The 12,756-nt window shown below is 39.9% G+C and overlaps 1 protein-coding gene across 1 annotated transcript; it reads right to left on the bottom strand.

Moving 5' to 3' along the window:
• Nucleotides 1-811: 811 nt before the first annotated feature.
• Nucleotides 812-12,641, bottom strand: LOC112556760. Its single transcript, XM_025226101.1, has 4 exons — nt 10,652-12,641; nt 5,333-5,593; nt 4,485-4,884; nt 812-3,692 (listed from the first exon to the last, which is right to left on the bottom strand). Exons 1-4 carry the CDS (start codon nt 10,655-10,657, stop codon nt 3,130-3,132), a joined length of 1,230 nt encoding a protein of 409 aa, XP_025081886.1. The 5' UTR covers nt 10,658-12,641; the 3' UTR covers nt 812-3,129.
• Between the last annotated feature and the right edge of the window lie 115 nt (nt 12,642-12,756).

Genomic DNA, 12,756 nt, shown 5'->3' with positions numbered 1-12,756 from the left:
AGGAGGAGGAGGAGGAGGAGGAGGAGGAGGAGGAGGAGGGACTTTAATTGTTATTTGTTTGAATACTAATAATGTTTTTGCGCTTGTTCTCTCACTATTGTTTCACTTGAGCTGTTATTTATACCGAGTAGACATCACAAGACCCAGTCAAACCTAGAGGTCTTTGAGAAACATATCCCCTTGTTTGTATTTTTCTCAGCATCTTGGGAAATAAACATAATACTTTTTATTCGTTTGTTAGTTTATTAATAGTATTATCAAGAAATTTTTCATGTATATATGTCACAGCATTTTTACGTTTGAAGTAAAAGTTCACAAAACACTCTTCGGTTTTGGCATTCTAGTGTATTTCCCCCTCCTGGACACATTTGTGTTTGATGCATGATTGTAACTTTTTTCAGGTTAATTACCGTAAAATTAAAAAATAATTTGTTTTTTCTTTGGAAAAGCCTCCATCGAGATAACTGTGATGTTTCAGAGCAGGCAAGCTACGTTCACAGCACCAATACCATTGTGTCCTCGACTCTGTCTCATGTTTTAAAATGCAGAAAAAAGTTTTCTCTTTTAAAAGTGTCAAAAATAATAAATCATGATTAACCTTATAAATCGCGTCATTGGGTGTTCCTTATTACATGGATGATACCCGTACCTTTATTGCTCGCTCTTTCTCTCTGTTCGTGTAAACAGTCGGAAATTTAAATTGAAAAAAATCAGTGGTTCAGGACACAACTAAAAATAAAGATTTTTTTTTTTTTGTAAAGCACGTACATTACATTTCTTTTTATTTTTGTTAAAGTGGAGAGATGTAACATCGGTAGAAAGTACAGTAACATCAGCTGCAGCAGGGTAATGGGAGTGTCGAGAGCTACCCGTTGTTCAAACTCTGTGACTTGAAAAAAGAACTCTCATTGTGTCAGTCTGACCTGCACCTCTCTACCTGGTGGCTGTGATATGCCATTTTAGTTTGTTAAACATTGCACCTTCAGTGGGTGTGTTCTCTATATCAAAATGGGTCTTGTGAAGGCTGTTCGCTATGTATGTCCACGAGTAAGCTAAGCAAACTTTCGTCTCCTCTACACGCTTTATTGCTGAAACGTAGCCCTTGAATAAACACTTGAGATAAAAAAAAAATCAAATCTTTCTGTTAAGATTATTCTGAACTCATAATGTGTCAGAGAAATGGTCGAGTCCGGCTCATATTCTCTTCATTCTAGAAAATATTTTTTAAAAGTATCTTGCAGCAATTGAGTGGAGCAGCTAGCCCCACGCCCAACCCTTCTCCTTCATCCGGGCTTGTGACCGTCAGGTTACCCGGGAAGGGGAGGTTTCCAGGCGGAGTTACTTTCAGCACTACACACACAAAGAACTGTCACAAAACATTGGCCTATGGTTTTGTTTTGCAACAAATTCCTGTACAGATTTCTCTATGCTGATTTTAACATTGACAATTAGCGATGGAGAGCATCGTTTGGCAAGACACTGCGTGACTTTGTCAGGCACTAAATAAATCCCTTTCTTGCTAACAAGCCCACCGGTGGCAAAGATACTCTGGGGTCAAGAAACATGAGATGGTGTCCGCTGGGTCTGGGCACAGCTTTGTTGCTACGAAAACAAGAGTTCTCCATTTTGCCTCGAGGAAACGATTTACCCCCGCTTCATAACCACGACCCCAGTTGTATAGTTATCTGTATTTTGAGACAGGAGGAGAAGATGGCGAAAAATGCTAGAGTAAAAAGTCAAAATCTACATAATTCATCCCAAATATAGGTTAAAATCTTAGCAATAAAGTTAAATTTCAGCAAACAGAAGTAAACTTTGTTCTTAACCTTGCCCAAACTCTTACAAACACTTCATATCCTATTCAACACTCTTACACTTACACAATTTTAACAATATATAAAATTCTGTAAGGGTACACAGTGGTGTGGCTGGTCGCCGACCATTCCATCAGCCAAAAGTGTGGCGAGTACCCTGTACAATCTCACGTTGGCAAACTTGCACAAGCGGTTGTAGCGACTTTACTGCGTTTCTATTGTGTACAGTACGGTATCCGATGATCATCCGCTGATGAAATACCTGTACATATACTGTATTTGATTTCGATTTAATATTCCTTTAACATGTTTAAATTAACATTTTTGTGTTGTTTTCTATTTTTTAGGCAAAAATAATTCCAATCAAATATTATACAAATACTTATATACCGCGAAATCCTGCGACACAGAATTAGATAGATAAATATTTTTTATAACAAAACCACGATACAGTGAACAGCGATACAGCGAGGGACGACTGTACATACTTCTTTTTATCTTCTGACAATTGAAAGTATTAACTAAGACAAAGTAGTACCACATCGCTTACATATCGTCTTGAAAAACAAAGACAGTTTTGAAACCCGTAGTGCAGACCAGTGTTCGATGAGGGAAGTCAGATGAAAGGAGAAGAGAAATGGGGAAAGGGCCGCAACTCGTCTCATTCCCTTAGCTTTGTGGCAGAATCGTTTCAACCTCCTCTTCCTTTTCATAGTCGCCGTCGTAATCTTCACTGGTTCCAACAAGAAAAATATTTACTAAAAAAATATTGAAATATATTATAAAATACACATCTTTAAACAAAAATAAAATAGTCAGGGGAAAATATATCCTTCAGGTCACACATAAATACCTTTCTTCCTGCTGCCATTTCCATATCATCTCTGCTAAAATCATTAAAATACATTAAAAACACACTGCAACCGTTCAGGTCACGTGTAAACACCTTTCTACCTACTCCTATGCAATATAAACAGTGAACATTCCTAAAATCACTGACCCTCAGCTGACTTATTGAACAGAACAAAATCACAGTGTAGACTAGGAAAGATGCTACCAATACTTTATCATCAAAGGATTAATGTTTACAATTAGTACGATCACTAATGTTTTCAAAGAATCTTTTTTGGTGTCGTTCGGAGGATTCACAAAAAGTAACTGTACTTTAGTTTATTCGTGAATCATATAAGCACACAGAGTTCTTGCTGTGAAGCACATCAGTAACAGCATTAAATAAAAACCAACTCCTGGACACCTCACTTCATGGCAAGCGTATCACCATGGACACACGTGTGGCTGTCTCCACAAATACTTTCTACCACAGCTTTTTCACCCGTAATTCTAAAATGTAGTTCAAAAGTATCTGAACTTTGACCCTGTTTATCCCAAGTCCGTAGTGAGCGCCATCGAAGCTGGCAATACCGTCCGTCAGGTTAAAGGCTTCAAATATTGGCACGTGCCACTCTCTCAGGAACTCACCCATCACTTGGTTGTATTGTAATATACGCTCAGGTTTCTGCCAAGGGTAATCAAGAGTTGAGGTGAGCAAGCCTGGAGCGTGGTAAGCTAACCAAACAAGTTTAGGGTTACTGCTACTGGACGAGTTCATTTTGTGTAAAAGGGGCAGCAGGAGCTTTTGGCGGACCTTCTCCACTTCAAATTGATCGTGAATCCCAAAGGCCATGAAGGCGATACTGCGGCTGACGTTGGTGAGGTTGATGATGGCGGTATGGACGGCGGCAGCAGCAGATTCAACTTTGTAGTCGTACACCAGCTTGACTTTGACTCTTTTATTGCATACGGTGGTGTCTGAATCCACATGAAGACGGCAGACTTTTTCCGTGAACATGTAGAGGCCGGCACATGATGTTTGAAGTTCTGTGGAAATAATTTAAACGAAACAAATTATTTTTTTTTAAAGATGCAGCCCTTGTTTTGTTATGTTATTATCAATGATTTAACTTTTAATCATTGCGGGTTTAAAGTAAAAGTCGTCTGTTCATTAACTGTGTCCAGTCGTTGGCGTGGTGGTGGTGGTGGTGGGGGGCTCTTCTGCATCCCGTTACAGAAAGCCTTCCAACAAGCGATCTGTTCACTTCTTAGCGTTACTCAGAATAATCATCAAGACACTTCAAGTACACATTTCCACCGCATGATTAAAAAATTTAAGTCTTGGGTTATTCTGGTACTGTTTAGTAGACTAAATGTTTATCGTCAGATAAATCCAAAAAATATTGTTATTTTCGAATCGATCTGCAAGTGACAATCTCTTTCTTAACCATTTTAAAACCTTGCATAAATGGACTGTTCTCTGGGATGAACCTCATAAAATTTGACATCGTCCACAATCCCATATTGTCCACAGACTCATATTGTCCACAACATCCTAGGTTTCTCGTGAATGTGTAGCGTTAACGACAAAAATGTGTTCAAGCGTGTATCCATTCTCTGATATCTTTCTTATAAGATTTTTATCTAGGTAAAAAAATAAATGGGAGAAATTCACTACACATTGCGGAACTCATAATAAGGCCGCCAGTCATTAGACAAAAATTACATTCTGATGTACCTTTAAATGTGTGAAGGCTAAAAAGGACGGACTGGAAAAATGGACTATTGTCGACCTTTACCTGAGTGTCAGTGTAGAGACAGTGCCTAGTGTCAACATACCTGGAGGCGTGCGAGGACCCATCGCTCCGTGGGTTTCGTTGTTCCTGGCTGCCAGTAGGAAGGCCGTGAAGACGTGTCTTACGAACGAGTCTCCGAGGAAATAGAGAGTGGCGCCATCTAGCAACTCACAAGTCTCGTTCTGTGACAAATGGCGGACCTGACAGGTGGGGTCTGAAGGGCGCCAGGTGGCGTATTCAGCATCGATGGGTCGTCGTGTGTCGTAGCAATCTGAGCAGGTGCACTGATGTTGTGTTGTGTTGGCGCAGAAGTTGTTGTAGCAGCAAGGGGTGTCGCCGTTGGGGTCACACAGAGCTCTGAAGGGAATTTTTGGGAAGGTGACATTACCACAGAGTTTGTCAGCACGCTGAAGGTTGGTCGGGATTGTCTTCTCTTTCCGAACCTACTAACAAGACAATAACCTTAGCCATCGTAGGCACAGACCATATTAACGGAAAGTGGAAGGTATCCGCTTCTAGAAACTCTTGTACTTTTACTGAGAAATAAAAGACACCCAATTTGCTGCTCAGTTAGTGGATGGCATGTCCCGAAACAAAATCAAAGCCGAGGACTTGATGATCAGATCTCTCTTGATGTTAAACGAGTATTTTACCAGGAGTTCAAAGGAGAAACAGAAGAATCAAGAAGAAAAGTAGTGAAAGAAGAAAACAGGATTAACTGTCTTAACACAATTATGTGTGTTTGTGTGTCACATATAAATATAATGTACAAATAAAATATATTATAATCACATATTGACTGAACGTCATATGAAGGCGACCAGAGCATAAAGGAAAAAAAAAAACCAACCTCTGAATACATTGTCACTTAAATGAATAGAATGAGTTTACCTGATCATTGAAAAGTTTCATCTCGTTGGATTCAGCAGCGGAAAGATTTCGAGTTTCCCATTGTCCATAGACCATCAACTTCAGGACGTCTTTGCAGTAGACCTGTAAGGGCTCAATCACTTCCGGTTCCGGAATAATATTCATGGCCGTCATGAATGGCGTCAAGGCAAAAGACCAGCGTGCGGAGTTAGCTATTAGACCTCCAAGAACGAGAAGCAAGAGGATCGCCAGCATGATCCACTTAAACTTGGTCATTTTTATCTGAAGAACAATGAGATTGACTTAGTGGTGCCTTAATTTCTATGAGAGATCAGGATGGCAAAGGATAAACAAAAGAGAAAGAGTTTTTGAAGAAAGTAAAATTATTTTTAAATGAATAAGTTAACACAACAGTATGCGTCCATCAAGGGTTTTCTCTGTTGGCTAAACTGTTCAACATCTGTTTGGAAAATATCGTGCGAGAAACCCTTAACTTTCAGCGGGAGGCTGATATGCTACCTACGCTTTGTAGGACACAGACGTCTGAATGGCGGTCTGATAGAAACAACTAACCGAGAATCATAAGACCTTGATAACTGACAGGCAGTTCAAATATGGTTCGAATAGATAACAGCAATAAGTACTTGGTAGCCACTCTTTTTAAAAGATGGCAGCTTAACGACAGATACCTAGGATCGTAACAGCAACAGCGACAATGGGTTTTTCAAATTTAATTCCTTTGTAGTGAAATGAGTAAGACGTGACAGACAACGCTGTCCAATGTTACAGCTTAGTCAAAGAGGTGCTGCTGTAAACAGCCCAGGAGGTTCTAGGCACCAAAGGAATAAGAAATTATGGGTCACGAATGACGTCTGAGATCTTTGTGACCAACAGAGGGCTTTGAAGAGAGAAAAGAAAAGCAAACGGGAAGCAGCTTCCAAATACAAAGAAATGAATTGTGCCATCAAGAAAGGGATGAAGGCAGCTAAGAAGAACTGGATCGAGAGCCTATGCCGAGGCATAGAGGATGGAATGGCAAGAGCAAAAGTTCGAGCAACTACTAAGGACCCTCACTAAGACAGATGAGCACAAGAACTTAGTCATCGAGGACTGCAACGGCCACCTTTTCACAGAAAGCAATGCTGTACCCATCTGATGGACTGAGTTGACGTAACTGGTAAACTGATATCTGCGTATTTTCTGCAAAAATAATTGATACTTTCTATGGGAAAAAGCCAGATAATTTCTGCTAAATGTGATTGTCAAAATTAATTAAAAATAAGAAATTTGTGTTATTTTAAAAAGTTATTTTTAAAGAAAGAGCCACAAAGGCAGTAATTAATGACAATGACATTGCTCAACTTTATTAGTCCAAGTGGGCAATTTAAACATGGGAAGGTGGTCTAGTTACAGTAAAGTTAAAAATAAGTAGAACAAGTCCACTGCAAGGTGCAGCGTTAAGATATACGTTAGCACGTGAAAGGAAGGCAAATTATATATATACAGTTAGTCCTCGGGTTACGACGGTCTCGAGTTACGTCGTTTTCGTGGTTACGACACTCATTCCCCCTTACAGCGACAGTGATAACAAAGCAACGTAGTGGGCTTATTATTGAGATGGACAGATTATTGGCGCTTTGGTTGGAACACCAAAATCAACGCTGTATCCCTGTGAGTTTTATGGTTATTCAGGAGAAGACTAGGCGACTGTTTGAGGCGATGAAAAGATAAAAGGGAGAAGGAAGTGAAAGTGAAGAATTTGTGGCGAGTAGGGGTTGGTTTATGAGGTTTAAGGATCGTTCCAACGTCCATAACATTAAAGTGCAAGGTGAAGCTGCTAGTGCTGATGAGAAAGCAGCAACTGAGTTTCCTAATGCATTAACTAAGATAATTGAGGAGGGTGGTTACTGTGCTCAACAAGTGTTCAACGTGGATGAGACAGGCTTGTTTTGGAAACGTCTGCCTAGCCTACCACTGTTTATTGCTGTTACAGCACTTACAGTACAGTATTTCATTATTAAACGTACTGTACTACAATATTTTACTGTACTTATGTTTATTGATAATTATGCAGGGTACTGTGTTAGGATGGGTGTTTGTATAGGCTAAGTGTTTGCAGTACTGTACTGTTATTATGATACAGCACTGTATGAACGTAGGATCCGACTTACGTCGAAATTCGGTTTACGACGCCGCGTTAAGAACGGATCCCCGTCGTAAGTCGAGGACTACCTGTACTATAACAAAAACAACAAACTTGCATCAAGAATAATCCTGTGCACATCTGCAATATCACACACCAATGACACTTCAACTGAGGTTGAGCAGCTGGACAGCAGATGGCACAAACACTTTCAGGTGTCTGTTACTTTGACATGTTGGCATGGAATATCGTTGACCTGAGCTTAATCATATAAATTCTCTCGTTAGTATGTTCAGGTATAGAAAAAAATGAGTGAAGCTTTCCTAACTGTTGATCACAGAAAGAAGCTAAATCCCTCTGTCCGACATCAATCATCTTAGAACAGATGTGAACACTACTGTTCAGACTGTTCCTATCATTGACAGAGAGATTTCGAAACCAGAATACATATGAAAAGGATAAAAGATTCTCAATAAACGACTGGCAGAAATGGACTAAAATTTCTTGACTAACTGAAAAACTATTCAGCTTACAAAGAAGGTACATTCTCTGTTGACCATGTTTAACAATGTATTCAGTGTTTGAACTCCATTTGAGCTGGCAATCCAAAATAGTTCCCAGGTACCTGAAAGAGTTAACAGTTTCAACAGGTCAACAGTGTGTCCCACTGGGAGCAACGAGATCCTTTTGGATTCTCCTAAAGTCTATATCTTTTGTTTTGTCTACATTTAACTCCAGAAAGTTCTCGTCGCACCACTGTACACACTTTGCTAAGGCATCACCATGATCTTTCTTATGATCCTGTGAAAGAGTTAACAATTCAGTGCCATCAGAGAACTTAGAAAGCTGTTCTCTGTACCTCTTGACCCGGCTGTAAACATTTTGTGTGAAAGGGAGACGACCACAGCTTTCCGAGCATGTTGACTATTTGGTTTTGTTTTTGTTTTTACCTAACGTACTGTTGTCACTTTGCACGTGTCCCTTCTCTCCCGACACAAGGTAAAATGTTTTTGTTTGCTATGCGCGCCACTTATTTCAGGTATTGCTGTTCTACTGTAAACAAAAAGACATTTATTTGGCTTAGTATGAACTCTTCTATCACTAGTGCATTACGTTCCTACATGTTATCATACATCGTAGACATGTTCGGTAGTTTGATTTCTAGCTTTAACGTGCTACGTTCTACATTTTATCATGAAGTATAGACATGTTTCAAGGGACAACATTTATTTTAAAAATATTTTATTGTGCTTGTGTTTGTTATCGTGTGCTCACTTGGTCTTGAAACATACACAATGTTATAGTCATGATAGAAGGTCTACCAGTCACACGTTAAAAACATTCTGTGGGTCTCTTTTTTACATGTAAGACTTGTTGCTCGTGAACTTTCGTTATTTTCGAAGACTTAGGAAACACTTTTATGTGAAATAATCCAACACATAGTCTTAGAAATTGATGATTTAAGGAATGATGCTAGTATAGATGAGAGTTATGTACGTGAACACATCAAAGTTGAACTGCTAGTAATACCTGTATATATATATATAATTTCACGCTACTTTTGTCTGCACTTGTTTGTGGACTTATCAGCTACCTCGACAGCACACCATCCACTCAGTTATTTCGCCAGTTACATTAGTTGTTTTCTCGTGCACAAGTGGCTGACCTGATTTTTCCTGAGCGTGTATTGATGACCTATATAGTGGTTGGCCACCTGTAAGTGGATCTGTGTGTGTGTCTCTCTCTTTCTCTGTGTGTGTGTGTGTGGTGGTGGTGGTGGTGGTGGGTTGACGGAAAGTACAGTACAGTGTATTTCAGGTTACTCAGCGACTCCTCGATGGTGTCCTCAAGACCTATTGCAACTTTTTATGGCCCTCCACCATACTGAGCAAATTGCCTAAACACTTGCTAATGTTTCCGTGCAGTAAAACTAGTTAAGTAGCGGAAGATCAATTGGTTGTGTTGTAGATGCGCTTGCTTAGCTCCACCATACCCACGTCCTGCATGAGCAGTGAGCGAAAAATAAGTGTTCGCACATTGTTTGTTTAAATTCTTAAAAAGTATTTTCTACCTATTATTGGCGCTGCAGAACTAGAAGTAATTTTCTCTTCTTTATTGATAAGCATATCTATAAGCTAAATAAATGTCTTGGCTACATTTAGAATATACAAATCTTCACATACACCCCGCCCTTCACCAACCAGTTTTACCAACAATAATTCCATCTTGATTTTAAAAAATCGTGTCCTCTTTAGTATTTATTATTATTCACAGAGCTAAATATACAAATAATCCTAAAATTAATGATTATTCATTATTAACGACAAGAAGAATATAAACACACAACATTTTGAGCCACAAAAGACTTACAGCCTGTTCTGACCAAGGACCGTAGTTATGACGCGAGGGTAGGGCGTTGCTCAAGGACCACCTAAGAAACTCAAAGGCAGGCATCTTGTTTCGGAAGTTATAAAGCTCTATATTCAGTTCTTCAAAAGTTATTTTTTTTTACCTTCAGAGCCGTAATTAAAACGTGGTGGCAAAGATACCATGGGATAGTGTCTGGGGGTTTTAGGCAACACTCTGTCAGTACGAAAACAAGACATTTTTCTTTGAGTTTCCTATTTTGCCATGGGAAAACGACTCACTATTGCTCATTACTACGACCCACAGTTGCAGGGCTATATGTATTTTGAGGGCAGAATGACAAGTCTGTGAAAAAAAGTTAAAGCGAAAAGCCAAAAACTTTATTATTCATCACGTGTATTGAAATGATAGCAATAAAATTAAGTATCAGAAATCAAAACAAAAATCTCAACAGCTGTGAAGGTGCTGATTGTACATATAAAAAACAAAATAAAATCAAACTTTAAAAAATATGTGTTTACTGCAGACGCCGGTAGCATAGAACATGTGCTTGTATCCTGTCTCGACTCCTGGCTGATGGAGTGGGAAATGGTGATCTTGGTGCAATGGATTTGCAGGTAGTGCCAAACTCACAAGGAGCGGGGCGTTAAATATTTATTAGTTTCTTTTACAAATGTGTTTACATCACACATGTAATATTTTAGGAATACACGGATAACATTACTTTGTAATAAATATACCCACCCACATAATTAAAATATCACATTTAACAAAAAAATAAGACCATGAAGCTTGTTCATATCTTAAATTAAAAAAAAACAAACCCTTACTTGCATGAGTTGAAGCTCGTTACTTGAACAAGTGTTGACGTGATACTTGACTTTTAGAGAAAAAAACTGTCTCTTGCACAAAAATCCTTATGTCCTGTGAGTAAGGCTTCGTGTCACAGACTCTGTGTTGCAATGTTCCTGAGCTTTTTGACATTGGCCCCGGGGAACTGGGCCCTTGGGTGACCGGGTTTAACTCGTGGTATCAATGTCAGCATAGTCTTGGAGCGAGACAAAAGGTACAACGCTCACATGTCAGGGGTCATATTGCACTACGAGGATCACGAACCACAACCCGTGAACTTCCCGGACAAAGGGCTCAACAACGTGTGATGAAACGCACAAAAATCACGATTTATTTTACAGAAAAAACGTCGCTAGTATCTCTGGTAGCCAGCAGGCTGTACTTGCTGTGTCCACACAGATCCGTCTGCCCCATGTAATAGCTACACGCTGGCACATATTCCCTCCTTCTGATATAAGCGATTTTACGAGCCATTTACAATTACCACATGATCGACACGTAGCGTACACCAGTAACCAGTAAGAGCGACTATTACTAGAGCATCGCGCGACAATCTACGGTTTTTTTTATGGTTAGTTACCTACCAACACACAGAGAGAGAACCTCACTCTTGTTCTAAGCGAGACAACTGTTTGTAGAGCGACACAAAGAACATTGTGGTCTGAGCATGGGATATGATAATGCTGTCAAAGGTCAAAACTTCAGATTAAAAAAAAAATATTACTTTTAATAAAACGAGTGCTTTTTGTACTTAGAAATCAGTAGATGGTATTTGAGTCTCTGCCAATGAATGAAAAAATGACTTCTGTGACAATTCGATGTTCTTCTAGTAGCGAGGATAAGGACAACGCGATGTGTGGTGTGCACTGCTTGTGGACATTCTCTCCCCGTCACTAGGCAACCAGGGAGTCAGCCTTTGTACTGGGTAACAAACTGAGAGGTGTTTTAGTCACTGTAATTAGCTCAACTTTTAAATTACATGCATTATTCTCATTTATTTGCTAAAGATTTAACACACAAAAATAAACAATACTATCAGATTCGAATGAATTAGCCATTGTAACGATTCGCGATTCAGGCGAGTCTAGTTAGATTCCTATTTTTGTTAGTTCTCTTTGTTGTCGGGGAAGAGCAGTCGCGCGAGCGCTGACGCGGCTCCGCGAGACTCATTCTTTTACGTCATGAATGAAGTTGACGTAAGTAAGCTCGGCACAGCGTAACTAGGGCGACTGTAGTCAATTGAGGCAGAAGCCGCAGAAGCCATGTCGACCCTGCAACATTGTACTTACGATTGGTCGGCACAGTCTCCAAGAAAGACTGTTAAGAGGTCGTCATAGTTACCTGGTCGTCATAGTTACCTGGTCGTCATAGTTACCTGGTCGCCAAGGGCCTGATTGGTCAGGAGTAGGAAAAGAGCGAGTTAAGTTAGTTGATCTAACGTTTCTCGGGACAGACGAGAACGAGTAAGCAGTGAGACAAGAGCTCTGAAGAGGGATAACATTGCGTTAACGGCCTTCAACATTATCTACAACGTTCATCTGTGAGAGGTCATCGCTTGTATTCTGAGGTGTATGGATTCGATAGGAGTGTATCGACCTCACCCATACAAGTGATATGGCATTGGCCACCGTGGATTACTTCTGAAGGATTATAGATTCGTTAACGATCATCGGCGTTGATCTGCAACGTTTAACCGTATAAGGTGTAGCCCAGACATCATCTCGTATTCTATGGTGTGGTGTAGGTATTGATTCCATAGGAATATATCAGCTTCACCGATACAAGTGATGTGGCATTAACCACCTTAGATTTACGAACTTCGTGATGTAACCCGTTTGGATTTAATCTGCTGGTCCAGTCGGTCATCTCGCCAGCCCGTCAGACAACCATAGGAGAGGGTAGGGCGGTGAGGGGGTAGTGCTATTTTTCTTTGTTTCATTCACATTTCGTCACTATTTAGTCTCTTGGCCGGACCTTTTTGCTAAAAAAGGTGGAAGAGTGCGTCGAGCGTGGTTTACATGCAGATGTTGACACGCGCTCGCATACACATTTAACACACTCCTCCTAAAACGTTACAGGCATT

The sequence above is a fragment of the Pomacea canaliculata genome, linkage group LG2 (assembly GCF_003073045.1).
Source record: "Pomacea canaliculata isolate SZHN2017 linkage group LG2, ASM307304v1, whole genome shotgun sequence".
NCBI classification, from domain to species: domain Eukaryota; kingdom Metazoa; phylum Mollusca; class Gastropoda; order Architaenioglossa; family Ampullariidae; genus Pomacea; species Pomacea canaliculata.
Note: the sequence above shows the minus strand (reverse complement) of the source record. Positions and strands in the feature narration are given on the sequence as shown.